The sequence below is a fragment of the Manduca sexta genome, chromosome 25 (genome assembly GCF_014839805.1).
Source record: "Manduca sexta isolate Smith_Timp_Sample1 chromosome 25, JHU_Msex_v1.0, whole genome shotgun sequence".
NCBI classification, from domain to species: Eukaryota; Metazoa; Arthropoda; class Insecta; order Lepidoptera; family Sphingidae; genus Manduca; species Manduca sexta.
In genome coordinates, this window is record NC_051139.1 from 15,598,249 (window position 1) to 15,612,670 (window position 14,422).

The window sequence follows — 14,422 nt, forward strand, 5'->3', positions numbered from 1 at the left end:
CTGTCGTATATTAATTCCATATATGCATAACGAAGCGTTATTCAAACCATACAGATATTTACATAAAGATACTATAACTAAACGTATACTATAACGCATATTCGTGCTAGGGGCACTGACGTTCGGTATTGTGTTAAAAAAACATCCGTTTGTCGCTCTAGTCATTGATCCGGTCGCAATAAATATGCAGGCCAGCAGTGGCGAAGGGTAAAATTTTACTAAAGTTAACCCAAGGCAAAAAAAAAGTGCCTTAGTTAACATATCGCGGACAAATAGATAACAAAAACTAAGATGTACGTAAATAAACCTTATAGGGAAGCCGGTAGGAAACGGGTTGTATGGACGTTTCACCACTGCCGGCCAGTTAGGTATAGTGTTAAAAAAACATCCATTCATGTGTTCAACACTGGTCCGTTCGCAATAAATATGCCGTATGGTCACACAATCAGCCGGCCGTGGAACAAGACCCTGCCAGCCAAATTGCCATGATCTTCAGCGAATTCACTAACGAATCTCATGCGAAGGTTTACCTTGTACGGGTTTAGAAGCGGGTATAAATTGGGAATTGTTATAAAAAGAAACTGCACGGCTCGAATTCAGGTTGTGACTATTTATTTTAAGTTTAAAAGCTCTGGTTATACGGACTATTTTGGCTGATAACTGCTATTAAAATTAACATATTGTATGGATTTGTTCGTAAAATTTTCAGACCAGTAAACCGGCTAGTAAATGAGTATATATTTTGTAAAAATTAAATGTATAGGTTTCAGTATTATAAAACATGTTATAACTACTATTAGAAATTCTTTACTACTATACAAAATAAAGAATGTCGGATTTTATCGTAAAATTTTCTTTATAATACCAGAAAGTAAAACAACACATTATCTTTACTTTTACATTGATATTTTCACAGTCACATATACACGATAAAAAATGTATTTAACAACATTAAAATCACATCCACGAGGCAAAAATTCCGCTAGTAACACGAAATTTGCTAGAAAAATACCGGCTAAAAGCAGATTTTACAGAAATCAACAGTGCGCACGGAAATTGAAACGTCCAGTGGAAAAATTCGGGGGGGCTGGCGGGGGATGGGGCCGCGGGGTCATCAGGCCAAAGAGCTCCGAGCTTCAAATATTTCGCTGCTTTGTTAAATGGTCACTGTGGTGCGCATTCCACGGGTTTTTTATGTCTTTGTGACGTGGTTGGAGCTGGCTTCAGTGAAATGGTTAGCTCTGCACAACCTTAACGTGTTGAGTATAGTATAATTTGAATCAATGTTTTAAGGAGTATTTAAATTCGGTAATTACTTTAGTGATCTTTTTTGGATCGTTTTATGAAAATTCTTGTTAATATATTTGTTATAAAATAAAAAAGGTAGCTAAAAAATCAATTTGTAAGGAAATACAAAATTTGTTGGAAAGCATAAAATATATTTCGCCATCTCACGTTACATGAAAGTTTCGAATCTAAAATGATTATTTTATAATTCCGTATATGTTCAAAACTAATTCCACGCATCACGTGATAGCGAGATATCTTAAAAAGCAGTCTTTTGAACATCACTCGACAACAAAGATATTCCCATTCACAAATGTAATCAGAAAATACACGCTTATCAAAGTGCGAATCAAATTTTACAACCCACGCATCAATGCTGTGCAAACACGACCTACCTGATTATTCATTTAAGAATTACTTAGTAGATTGATCTCATATAAAATAGTCCTTATTAACTGTGTGAAAAGGGTAAAAAACTGAAAACCAAATTATAAAGTGAAATTAAAAATCCAAATAAATAAAAGGTTAATTTTCCTTCAGATTATCACTAAATCATATTACATTTAGGTCGTTTTTGTCCTTAAAATATGGGTCACGCAAACTTATCCGAAATTTATTGGAGATAATTACAAAGAAACGGGCAGACATTAAAGTTTCAAATTAAAAACTTTATGAAGTCAAGGCGAGATTTCATTAGTCAGTGCAGAGATTACGAAAAAGATTTTGCGGGCGGCAAATCTAAATTTTAATTTGGATTTTAGCGGTTTTATGAGACCGCCAGATGTCATGTTCGCCGATTGCTCGTAAAGTTTCGGGATTAGACATTAGCATATTGTTGTAATTATTTATATTGAGTAGTGAAAAATTGGTGTTCGCATCGTAGTATCCAGTTGAAGTGTCTAGACCAGTGTTTCCCAAAGTGCGGTCCACGCCCCACAGGGGGACAATTTGATAGTTAAGCGGGGCGATTTGAACAGAATTTTCAGTTTTTCATTATATGTTTTGAAATTACTTACGATGTTTTGATAACAATTTCATAGTGATTTATTCCTAAAACTTATCATTTATATTTCTTAAGGGAACAAAACAATTTTTAAAGGTTAAAAACTATGTATGGTGGGCATAAAAATTTTAGAAATGTTAAGGTGGGGCACGACCTAAAAAGGTTTGGAAACACTGGTCTAGACTCTAGACGTGTTACATATCTCCACGAATGTTAAGTATGGTAGCTTGCAGTGAGGAAAGATGAAGTCTTCCGAAAGTGCACCCAACACGAAAATATGCATAACCAATAACATACATAAATGCGATCTGCAAATCGTTCCATTGGTAATTAGATTTTACATTAATTACGAAATAAAATGGGAGTCGGGTTATGGGGACCCTTCGTTACTGGTAGTTTGATCGTTTAATGAAATCACAGAAGTTAACTCATATTGTATGTGTCAAGTCGTGCTATGCGTGCGAGTGCTTGCTTGAAGTCAAATGAAGTAATATCACTCATTGTTATTAGTGTTCTATACAAAAATATAAAATACTAGCTTTGGCTTGCGGCTCCACCTGAGTAAAAAAAAGGTTTTCTGGAATAAAAATCCCGCTTTGTATTTTTTCGGGATAAAAGAAGCTTACACCACTCAGGGGTAATGTAGTATCATATTAGTTAAAAAATATTCGCAATCGGTTTAGTAGTTAGCTGAGATTAGCGCGTTCAAATAAACAAACAATAGGTAGAGAGAAACAATAAATATAGGTTATAAACAGATGGATTTAATTTTGAAATCAGACTATAGTGTGTTTCTTTAATTGTTTCAAATAACCCTTAATTCGGGGTCAATGGAGTGAATGATGAAATGAGTCGGCTCGGTCGGTCGGCTTACCATTATGGTAAGCGTCCATAAATAGCAGCAATATTATGCAGAAGTTTAATAACAAAGTACCGCGGCACTCCACTGGGCTCCTCACCCTGAGACATGCGATGTTAAGTCTCATAATGCAGTTATGCTGGCCATCGTCGTTCAAACCGTAACACAACATGTACTTGTTTAGTGGTAGATATAGACATTGCGGCGCCGCCTATCCAGACTTCCTCTCGCATAGAAGAGATATACGATCAGTAGGCCAAAACTAAGGCTTTAATTAATTTGTGTTTAACGCAGTATCCAACAACTTAATTTAGGAATAAAAGTCCGGGGTTTAAAATAATAAAACCTGTCACGATATTGCATACGTTGGCAGACAAACCAGTAACAATAAAATCCCGAAGCAGCATGCGTCGCGGAGGCGGCCGCTCGTAAAGTCATGTCAAAAGTTTATGCACTGTGCATATTTCACCGCCTTGCAGCGGAATACAGAAGCATAATCATTTTTATTTATATACTCTTGCTAGTATACCAAGGTAGGATTGCAATTAGTGAAGCACAGTTTATTGTGGCATTTCTGTATATTGAACTTATCAGCGTATTATTCACAAATTCCAACTCCAAAGAGTCACTGTTGGCCAAAAACCATAGACTAAAGGAAACAAATGACAGAATTGAATTTAAATAAAGAACAAAATATAATCGAATTGAAAAAAAGAACAAAATTGAATTATATAACGGTTACAACCGTCACCAACAGCGTGAACCTAAAGTGCAGGTCATACAGTCGCGGATACCTCTTACAAAAGCGGATCCGAAGTGAATGCCTTCAGACGTTCCCCAGACGCTCTGTGTGAACAATTTCATACTTCAAAATACAAAAAGACGTCGCACAACGTCGTCTGCATCTGTACGAACCACACTTTAGGACCATGGTTCGTTTCATTTTAGATAGTTTAAAAAGTTAGGTTTTTATCAAGCCGTCAAAGTGAAGGATAAAGCAAGAAAGATGCTAAACTAAAAAAAACTTTAAAATGATGTGTATTGTCTGATCTTTATTTTACCTAAATAGGCGATAAGAGTAAGCGATATAAATTATATGTAAATAATAAAAGGAAATTGGTATATAACTTTGAAGACAGAAGCGTTTACATACTACGTTAACAGTCTCATACACGTTTTCGCAAATAGAAAATGGCGGAGGCCTTTACAATATTTTTATATTATGTTTATGGAAGATTGCAGAGGTATAAATGACAAGTTAAAGAGTGGTTAAACTGTTACTTTTTAAACATAGACGTATCATTTCCTTCATTGATTATACAATTATTAGTTACTGGGTTTTATTTACGACTCCGACCGCGTGATAGGATAAATAGTTTCACGGAATAAAAAGTAGCTTATAGCACTCAGGAATAATGTAGCTTCCTAGTTCTTTGTTTAGTACTTCCTGATATTAGAGCATTCAAACAAACTACAGCTTTATATATAACTATAGTTCAGTTATTACTGTATATGCCGCAGTAACATAAACGATTATCAAAAAAACTACGATATTTCACAGACATAAAACAGCTCGTAAAAATCTTGAATATCGCAACGACATTTCTATATAAAATCGTAAAAGCATTTTACAGTGCTCTGTTATTCGCTGGAATATCTTTAATTGAGTCATCCTAACGACACAGCCATAAAGAGGATTATGAGGACGCGATTATCGAGGGCTGGCAGATACTGTTATTTATATGCTCATCAATGGGTAATTACTTTGGTAAGAGTATGGATATGGGATTAAACGATATTGTGAGTGGCAGCCCTGTATTAATTAGTATGAAGCTTGAAAATCACGTATCTATTATTTTTTTGCGGACGGTGTAAACAAACATATAATTATAATTCTTTTTATATATTTTTTAAAGTTTTCTTTGTATTAATAAAACCAACGTGACGTTCTGAAACAGGGTATTGAAGTCATTGGATTAAAAACATTGTTAGTATAATGTAATAACTCAAGCAGAAATATTGAGTTAAATGTTTCTTTACATTGTCTGCAAGTAACATTGTAATGTGTTAACAGTAAAATCGTTAATAATTATAATAACATTTGAGAAGGATATGTAATATAGAGCTGTTACTTATGATATATTTATAAGAAAGCAAGAAATATACAGTGAATTTCGCACAATCACGCCCAGTAACATCGAGAAACATAACTGAAATAAGAATAATATGGCAATCATGTTTTTTCGTTCCTTTCTTGCGTCGCCGCGTTCGTTATACAAAATAAGGATGAGAAAAATCAAATCCTGACCACGAACGTGTGGCTTAACTTGGTAAGTTTTAGGAGCCGAGACGGTCGCGTGGCGCGCTCGCCGCTTCATACGTTACAGTTCACACAGCGCACAATGCACTTTCGATAATGTTAAGTATTGCGTACTGAGATCACTTTGAGAGCACAGAGCGGCTGCAGCCGGCGGGCGCGGCGTGGTACGCGGCCGCGGCGATGCTGTGTTGTCCGACATGTTGTACGATAGTGTGTGCCCGCGCGGGCGGCGGCGGGAGTGCGGCCGCGCGGCTCTCCCTCCGCCGTCCTCCGCTCCCATATGTGTGCCCGAAAGGTGTGGTTTAGATCATCTACTGACTGCGCCCTTTTTGTTTTGTTGACATCGTCTTCCCAATTAGGACGAGAAGAATCAGCTACTTATAACCAATATATGGCTGTCATTGGTAAGTGTGATTAAACGCCCGAATTTAAAATTTAACACTAAAATTTCTTAAATCTGTTTTTATGTTTATGTTCACATACTGTTTTTATCTATATTTATGTTTGTGTTCCACCTTCGTTGAGTTGTCTCTGTTTTTATTTTTCTTCTCAACTCTTGACTGTTTTGAAAATTGCATAGCATTGTGGAATATGCGGCAGTTTGTTTTTTGTCTGTTGAGTCTGTATGGACTTGCTTGTTCGTTGGACACTCCTATTGAACGTTGAACCTTGGACTCGCTGTAGTGATAGTCAGTAGTCCCTACACGCATCCCATCATTCGGACTGCCATTCAGCTGTCATCGTTTTAGTATACAGAAACTTAGTGTAACAAACTATATATATACAACATATCGCCTAATTTAAGACTAAGTGTGCATTTATATGTCACAATCAGAGTTACATATTGCATTACATGCTCACCACTAGTAACTGCCGTGTACGCCGCAATGCATTTAACAATATGTACTAATGGTTGACGTTAATCTGCTATAAATATAAACATCAGCCGTTTGGCGAATGAAGATCTCATAAAAATATGTATATATTAAAATATGGGTGCTAAACCTCGGGTCAATTGGAAGTGACATATTGAAATATGTGAATGACAGTAATATTATAATATGCACAAGTTAATTGTTATATTGTTCACTGTAAACTAAATTTGCACAATCCGGGAGTCCGCTGTTACGTTTATTTTTTATTTTCGCTGAAATCCTGAAACGTAGTGTCCTTTGATTCTTTGCATGGTTATGCTATGTGAATTCTATAACTGGAGCAAAGTCCCTTCGGAATTGGGAGGATCTGTCTACTGTATGTTAGTTTGCCTGCAGAAAAATATTAGGTTATATAAAAATTCGTATATTATATTATTTAAAAATATTTTTTAAACATACTTCACATCCGAGATTTAATTCGATTTTATATCTATTTTGTAATAATAAATTGTGCACTGATATTAAAATTTTAAAATAAAGCCATAGACAACCCATTTTGTTTTGTTTTATGTTCGAATAGAGTTTGATTTGTGTTATTCCCGATATTTTGAGTTTGTTTAGTTATGTTTTTAATTTTATCAATAAAAAATATATAAAATAAAATAAAGCCTAATATTTACTATTAATGCTGGCCGTAAATAATCATAGACAACCGAATACAGTCATTCTTTTTTCAAAATTCCAGCATTGAAGGTATGTATTTGAGGTGTGTTAAAAAAGTAATTATTTTAGCATTTACCAATACGGCAGCTTATACATCCGAATAGTAGAAATCCCGCAATACCTCGGTTATATAAAAAACTTGCGGTGTTATTGTTAGAATGTGAGATATAGATAGCTGTTTAGGATAGGAGAAGTGAACCATTAGCATGGTTTTTATTTTTGCATGTTTCTGCTTTGAATGTTAATTGTTTGTAGATGTGTTTGCTACAGAGAGGAAAATGCATATTAGATGGTAGGATGTCTCTTTTCTATTTCTGCCGCGAAATGCCTGTCTGTTGGTTGTAGGATATATTTAATATCTACCCCGATAGCGACCATCGTACACAAGATGTTAAAACCCGCCGTAGTGGCCCACGTAAGTGTGTGCAAGTGAGCCTGTGTATATCCGGTTCCAACAGGCCGGCATAACTGTGTCGACTGCCGAGGGGTAATCTTTCAGCAGTCGATATACTATTGGACCCTATTCCACTTACCATCAGGTGTAGTGTAGTATCTTTGTCGTGCACGTATTAAAAATGTGTAAAAAGCACTGGCGAGTTACTCAGTGTTTTTAGACAGATTTCCGCGTATGTCCTAACTATTTAAGTTCAGTGGTAGCGCTTACCGTCTGGCGAACGGCCTGCTTATCATTGAGTTGTTAAAAAGATGTCATTAAATGAATGCAATTTTCCTCTCTATAGTGTAGATTGGTGTTGTGTGTTGTTACATGTGAGCTCTTATTAATAAGGTCTTAATATATTGTAATATGTAATCATTTGTACGATCGGTTGTAATATAAAATAAAATAAGATTGGAATTTCATTGCGCAAATTGTTACATATTATTTTTATTACATCTATTATCTAATATACGTCTTGATTTGTGTATCCTCTTGTATTTTATTGTTAATGACTACAATATTAAAATTTTATTCTATACGAAAATATACAACGAAAAACTTAAGATATATAAGGAAATCGTGTAATAAATAAAAGAAGATTGTCTGTCTTACATTTAAAAATATTTTGAATGTCATCGCCGCCACAATAACAGAACTAGTACAGTTTAGTTCAAAACTCGTGTTCTACCAAGGGATGCCCTCGTACATTCACGAGCCGCCTGAAACTATTAGTAAACTTGTAATAGTACAAGAGGAGACATAAAGTAAGATGTAAGTGTGACATCAGCCCGCGTCTACAAAGCCGCCATACCAGCTATTAAGTTGACAGTTGCAAGGGCCCTTCAATGTTCATATCTGCGAGATATTACAGTTAAGTTGGTGAACAACTTTCGTAATATTGCTAGATGGGGTACAAAGTTTGCTCTTTGTAAGGCAGGGTTGCCGGGTTAATCGCGTAGTAAAAACAACGGTTGTGAAATTCATTCGGATGTTTTTGTTTTCACTTAGAATATATTATAAAGCGATTATTGAAGCATTAGATATACTAAATAAATATTGGAAAAATTTGCAAAAACTGAAGTTAACCCAATTAATAATTTTCCTCTTGCAATAAATTATATGTAGCTACGTTATAAAAACTAATTGGCTGTATGATACTAGTTCTTTTGCTGACAAATACCAGAAAGTTGCCAATTTAAAAAATGGCGTCCAAAGCAAAATGGCGTCCTTCGACACAACGATGCATTATTACGTATTTAATGATTCTGGTAACCCTGTGGTAAGCTTTGTTTCCCATCTAAATGGGGGATAACATGGCTGTTGTTCTTATAGTCGGTATGGCGGCTTCTGAGGACAATATTGAAAGTTGTAAAAGCGAATTTGTTTGCGTGTGGAATCGGTAGCGATCGTTTTGGCGGGATTTTTAAATTGTTAACCTAATAAAGGTAAAATACAAGTAGAGGCAATTTTGATATCTTATTGAAACATTTATAGCAACTGTTGCGGCTTATTTTCGGTTCCTGATCCATAATATTAATGATCTAAGCAGTAATCTATAGTTACAGCTAGCAAAAATGCTACAAAAATTTCGTGTTCGCTTTTATATTTTTAATATTACCTTAGAAACTTTGTAAAATTTACGAAGGCTTACACGACACGTTACTTGGCCGATTTCAACGTACTTACAAGGGTTAAGTCATAATTACATATTCAAACGGGGTTCATTAAAATATAAAGAATTTAAAGGAGCCTAGGAACCGGTCGCAACCACAAAATCTCGTAACAAATGTTGACGAAGTCCCTTTGTAAATTCCAGCCGAGATCAAATGTTTTTTATCCCTTTATGAAATGTTTTTCCTCCATAATTACTGGCACGGGATATTAGCCAAATCTTGCCCGGTTACCATAAACAATTTAATGGTAACTCGTGAAGTTTACGATGTTAATACCGCATAATGAGGGGACACCGTTTGGCAAACATTGGTTATTATTTACAAACATTTGGTTTCCCATAATCCGTGTGAACATCGTGCCAATATTGTGCTAACATCATAATGTGACTTAATTTTGTAGCGATAGCACTACCTGTTTTAACATCTGTGTTATCTTTATAATCTTTGGGGCTTTGTTGCCTCGTAATTCCCGAATGTTAGTGTAGCACAAACGGAAATATTTATACAAAATAATACGCTTCGTATTTGGGTTAGTAAGCAAAAAATAAAACTAAAAATACGGAGAGAAATATTACGACGTTTTTCCGCTTTGACTCTCTAAAAACAAGTAATGTTTCCTATATAAACTCAGTCAAAAAAATATTTGCATAGCAATGTATTAAATAAACATAATTAAATGACGACCTTTTTTAAGACTGGTTATCATCAAAGAATAACCTTTTGAGGACCTAAGACAAAATTGTCCCATTTAATTAAGGGTCATCTGTCTAATGAAGGGTCAAAAATGACAGAAATCCTCAAATAAAGGAAGTAGAGTGGCGGGGTCCAAATTAACGGCGCTTTATACCGTCCAATGCTGAGGACCGGGAAGGGTTGAACAGAATATAAAATTATGACAAAGGAAATTTACTTCATTGTTGAAATCGACCGTAAAAACGACACGAGCACGCCTTCATTGTTCAAATTTACACTGTCGAGCAAAAATATTAGTCCATTTGTTTAAGCCCGTTTGAGAGAATAGTGCGGGACGGCGAGACCTCTTTGGCTGGTTTTTGAATATTATAGCACAACATTTTTGCTGTTTGTACACAAATGTGTATACTTTAAACACTTATATACACTATCACAATGCTCTTTAAGTTTGAACATTTTTGCTCGACGGTTTATCTTTTGTTATATATTAAATTTGTTTTATATATGACAGGAATGGAATGACTACAACTTGAGGTGGAACGAAAGCGAATACGGTGGTGTGAAGGATCTAAGGATAACACCAAACAAGCTCTGGAAACCGGACGTCCTCATGTATAATAGGTGAGAATGTAGACGGGGGATAGGTTAGGATGGGTTAGGATTGTGGGTAATTATACGAGTTTTTGTAAGATCATGCAGTTAATTGAAATATCAGACGACCTTTCTAAAGAATTTGAATATTGCATACAATTATTACTGGTTTAAAATAATGGTATGTCAGTGGACGAATAGACAAATTATAACCAGAGTCCATTCGGAAATAGATACTAGTTTTATTACAAAGTAAAATGAAAATCAATTGGTAATATTGAAAGTTATTAAAACAAGTTACGTGATGTGAATCAAATCTGAATGTCGGAACAGGGAAAAATAATAATTTTAATAAATTGAAAGTTAAGGTGCTAAATTGACAGTCTTGTTAGATATTGTTTGAAAAATTGTTTTATATTTTTATGTGCGGACCTTTTTAGAGTTAATGTAGTTGAATTTAATGTAGATTACTTTGTTATACGCAGCTGTAAAAAGGCCAGGTGGTCTGTAATAACTTACCCCTTTTACAAAGGTTAATTGTACTGATTGGGATAATTGGAGGGGAGTGAAGAAACAAAAGACTTTTTTAAATACTTTTTACATTAGCAGCGTGACCGCTTAGTTGAGTTTGAGCTGGTTTCTTTTCAGTCTTCGCTTTAATGACAATTTAGAAGTTAGAAATATGTACTTTTAGTTATATTTTTATGGATATATACTCAAAGCTTAGAGTTTCTGATTAAAGAAGTAATTATCTATTTAAATAATATGTCCAAATTTGTTTCCGGATATATTAAATTGATACTTAAAATTAAAGAATGGTAGATATTGCTAAATGTAAGGAGTTTTAGGGACTTACTAATGTTTTCTTTCAGTGTTTCTTGGATCCAAATAGTAATATCAGAAAATTAGGACATGCTCGAAACAATTATACAGTTTTAGTATCTGATTTTTTTCTTTACTGTAATTCTTAAAACTTCAAATTCCAAATTTATTCAAGTGGTTGGCGCGTGTAAAATTCTCCAGTTTGGCTCGTTGGAATGAGACGCCTTCCGGGGTCAATCGGGTACATCCAGGCACGCCCCGGTATAATTTTGTCCGCCCTCAAGAGACGTCTTTTGTTAGTATAATATTTGGACTGAACTGTACATACAATCCAGTACAATATATCAAGTTAACAATATAGTCAGATACGTAGACAGTTTGGACATTGTTTAAATTGCGTAGAAAGAAACGTAATCAGAATATTGGTGTTATCGTCCATTTACAGTGATTAACCGGAACACCGAAATTTTGATACAAAGTAATTCCGGATAAACATTGTAGGGAGGAAAATATTAACGATTTGTAAATTCCACTGCCCAAATTGGCTGGTGTTGCAAATTGGCATCTGTTTCATATAATTACTTCATCTCGCCGGGTTGGTGCCGGTATAACACGCAATTCCAGATATTAGTAATTTTTGTACGAGATTTTTTGTTAGAACATATTTATTATGGTTATAGAACTGTTCTGTTTTTAAAAGTAGATTATTAAGATATTTAAAAAATACACAATGGCTTAATAAGTGATAACACAAGTTTAAAACACATTTTACACAATCGGTAGTACTGATCACTAACACTACGATTAAAATCATTAAAATATAACTTATAGCTATAATATAAGCCCAACATAAAAAACTCAACATGTTTGAAATCTTTATTTAAAAGTGATTTCAAGCGATCACCACTAAGACACAAGTATCTAATAACGAGCTAAATAAACGGCCTCTTGCAATCAGTTAGACAGGAAATGTGAAAGGGGAATGGGTAGGGAAGGGAGCGGCTTATGTCATTGTGTTACAATGACAATACCATCACGAATCATTTTGTAGAGCTCTCGAGGAATCAGTCTTGTTTTTAGTTATAATACTATTGAACCAAGTTTCGCTTACTATTTTTTTTTTAAAAAGCAAATTTGTTTAAATACGGGGTTAAAAATATTTTTTTAAATAATAGAAGTTAATGAGACTAGTAAATTTATGATTATTATTATATTAATTATGATTATTTTTAACTTTACAAACCCTTTGAAACACTTCTTACACTAGGATAGTATGCCATATCATCACATAAATTTATACACCATGACGTCACTGGAATTTAATGACACGCATTCCACAATTAGAAAATATTTACGAGTAAATTTTTTCCCTTGCAATTAAATAAAGGACACATTTTAAAAACTACATAACACATTAATGAACCTCTTTAGTAGTCATACCTTACAATAATCAGATTTAAAAAAAAAGTGAAATTTTATTATAAATGCTGTTTATCGTACTAAATAATTATGTAATGTAATAAAACATTCATAATCACAGAGCAAAGCGTTATTATCGTTTACTGTGAATGTTAACTCATTTCTATGAATAGTTTATTCGCACTAAATTTAATAGTACCTAATATTAATTAGTTGATAAGCTTATGTTGCCGAAGGGTAGACAATGACGTAAATAGGTCTGTCAAACTTTGTCGTTCTTTCATTGTCATGTTTAAGCCATGATGTGAATAGGTAATCGTAGTTGGAGATTGGCTGGGTTACCAATACCAAACAGATAGAGTGCATTTATTGAGAACAAATTTAGTTCAACCTGGGAACCTAAGTTCAAATCCAAAATATAAGAACGTAGATGTATCCAATGGCTATTACATTTTCCTATAGGGTTTTAAATACTGATTACCTATCGGGGATGTTGGAATTATCTCATTCTCACGAACGTTTTATGCTAAAATAAAACTTAATTAGTCGTAATAGCGTAAAAAATATAAAAAACAGCATATAAGCACTATAAATCGACTATTTGGAATAGTCCTCAGTAATATCAAGATATCTTGGTCCCCCGCCAAGCCTAAACAGATTGTTGAATACTATCAACAAGTAAAAATCAAGATGGCCGAAAAACAACTGGCCGTTACGGCGGCCGTTTTTATTATGACAATAAAATTAATAAATTTGAATAATCCGGGATAGTTAAAATGTGATGAACTGTATCTGTGGGGAATGTCTGGCATTTTGCCAGAATGTTCTCGAACAGGGTGTTTAACGTCCCAAACACGAGGTGTTTATTACAGGATTGGGGGCAGAGGTCGCCCTCGTCGTCTCCTAGCCGCCCCAATAAATGCGACAGTACTCTGAATCCTGTTTGATTTATTGCTAAGTTTAAGCTATATTTAACTGTTCTACCTTGAGATTAGAGTGCAATATTGTAAATTAGGTGTGCTAGGGAGCCGTTGCCTGTGGTATATTTGATATGTTTTGTAATTAACCACAGTACAGTTGGTGTGAACTTGTTATAGTTCATTCCGGTGGTAGTGCGGTTGCATTGGTCGGACAGTGTGAGTTAAATCTTATAATTTAGTCTAAAAATTCATTTATGGGACAGTCGCGATTTCTAATACTATCAGCCCTGTATTATACTAAGGCCTTAGTCCACCGCGCTGGCATAGTGCGGATTGGTAGACTTCACACACCCTCGAAATTCATATAGAGAACTTCTCGGGTATGCTGGTTTCTATATTTTCACACATAATTTAAGAAAGTTAGAGGTGTGTCTCTGGGATTTGAACCTGCGGACATTTATTCGGCAGTCTCTTCCACACCCAACTAGGCAATTGCCGCTTTTACATTGGTAAAAATTGCTTATGGAAGATAACTTTTGCAAGTTTTCTAATATAAATCCCCCTTAAATGCGTTGCATATATATTCCATGTGAGGGATCAATTTCAACTCAGTCAAACTCATATACGCAATATGGCGTTCCAACTCAAATTAATTTGTAGCAGAGCTCACTTCGCCGACCTTCAGCCAAGCGTGTGGCAGACGTTTGAACTTCTGAATGGTCCTTTGTCTTATGGCAGCAATCGATCGAGGTGTCGGTGCCAATTGCAAAACCATAGATTAATTGGACAAACGAATAG

At 34.8% G+C, this 14,422-nt stretch overlaps 1 protein-coding gene across 1 annotated transcript in view; it reads left to right on the forward strand.

The window, feature by feature from the left end:
- The window catches only part of LOC119190581 (neuronal acetylcholine receptor subunit alpha-7-like), a 66,428-nt gene extending 55,931 nt beyond the window's left edge, over positions 1-10,497 (forward strand). The window contains exons 3-4 of the mRNA XM_037442794.1: positions 5,829-5,873; positions 10,384-10,497. Coding sequence (XP_037298691.1) covers positions 5,829-5,873; positions 10,384-10,497 — 159 coding nt within the window. The remainder of the gene's footprint in view (positions 1-5,828; positions 5,874-10,383) is intronic.
- The last annotated feature ends 3,925 nt before the right edge of the window (positions 10,498-14,422 follow it).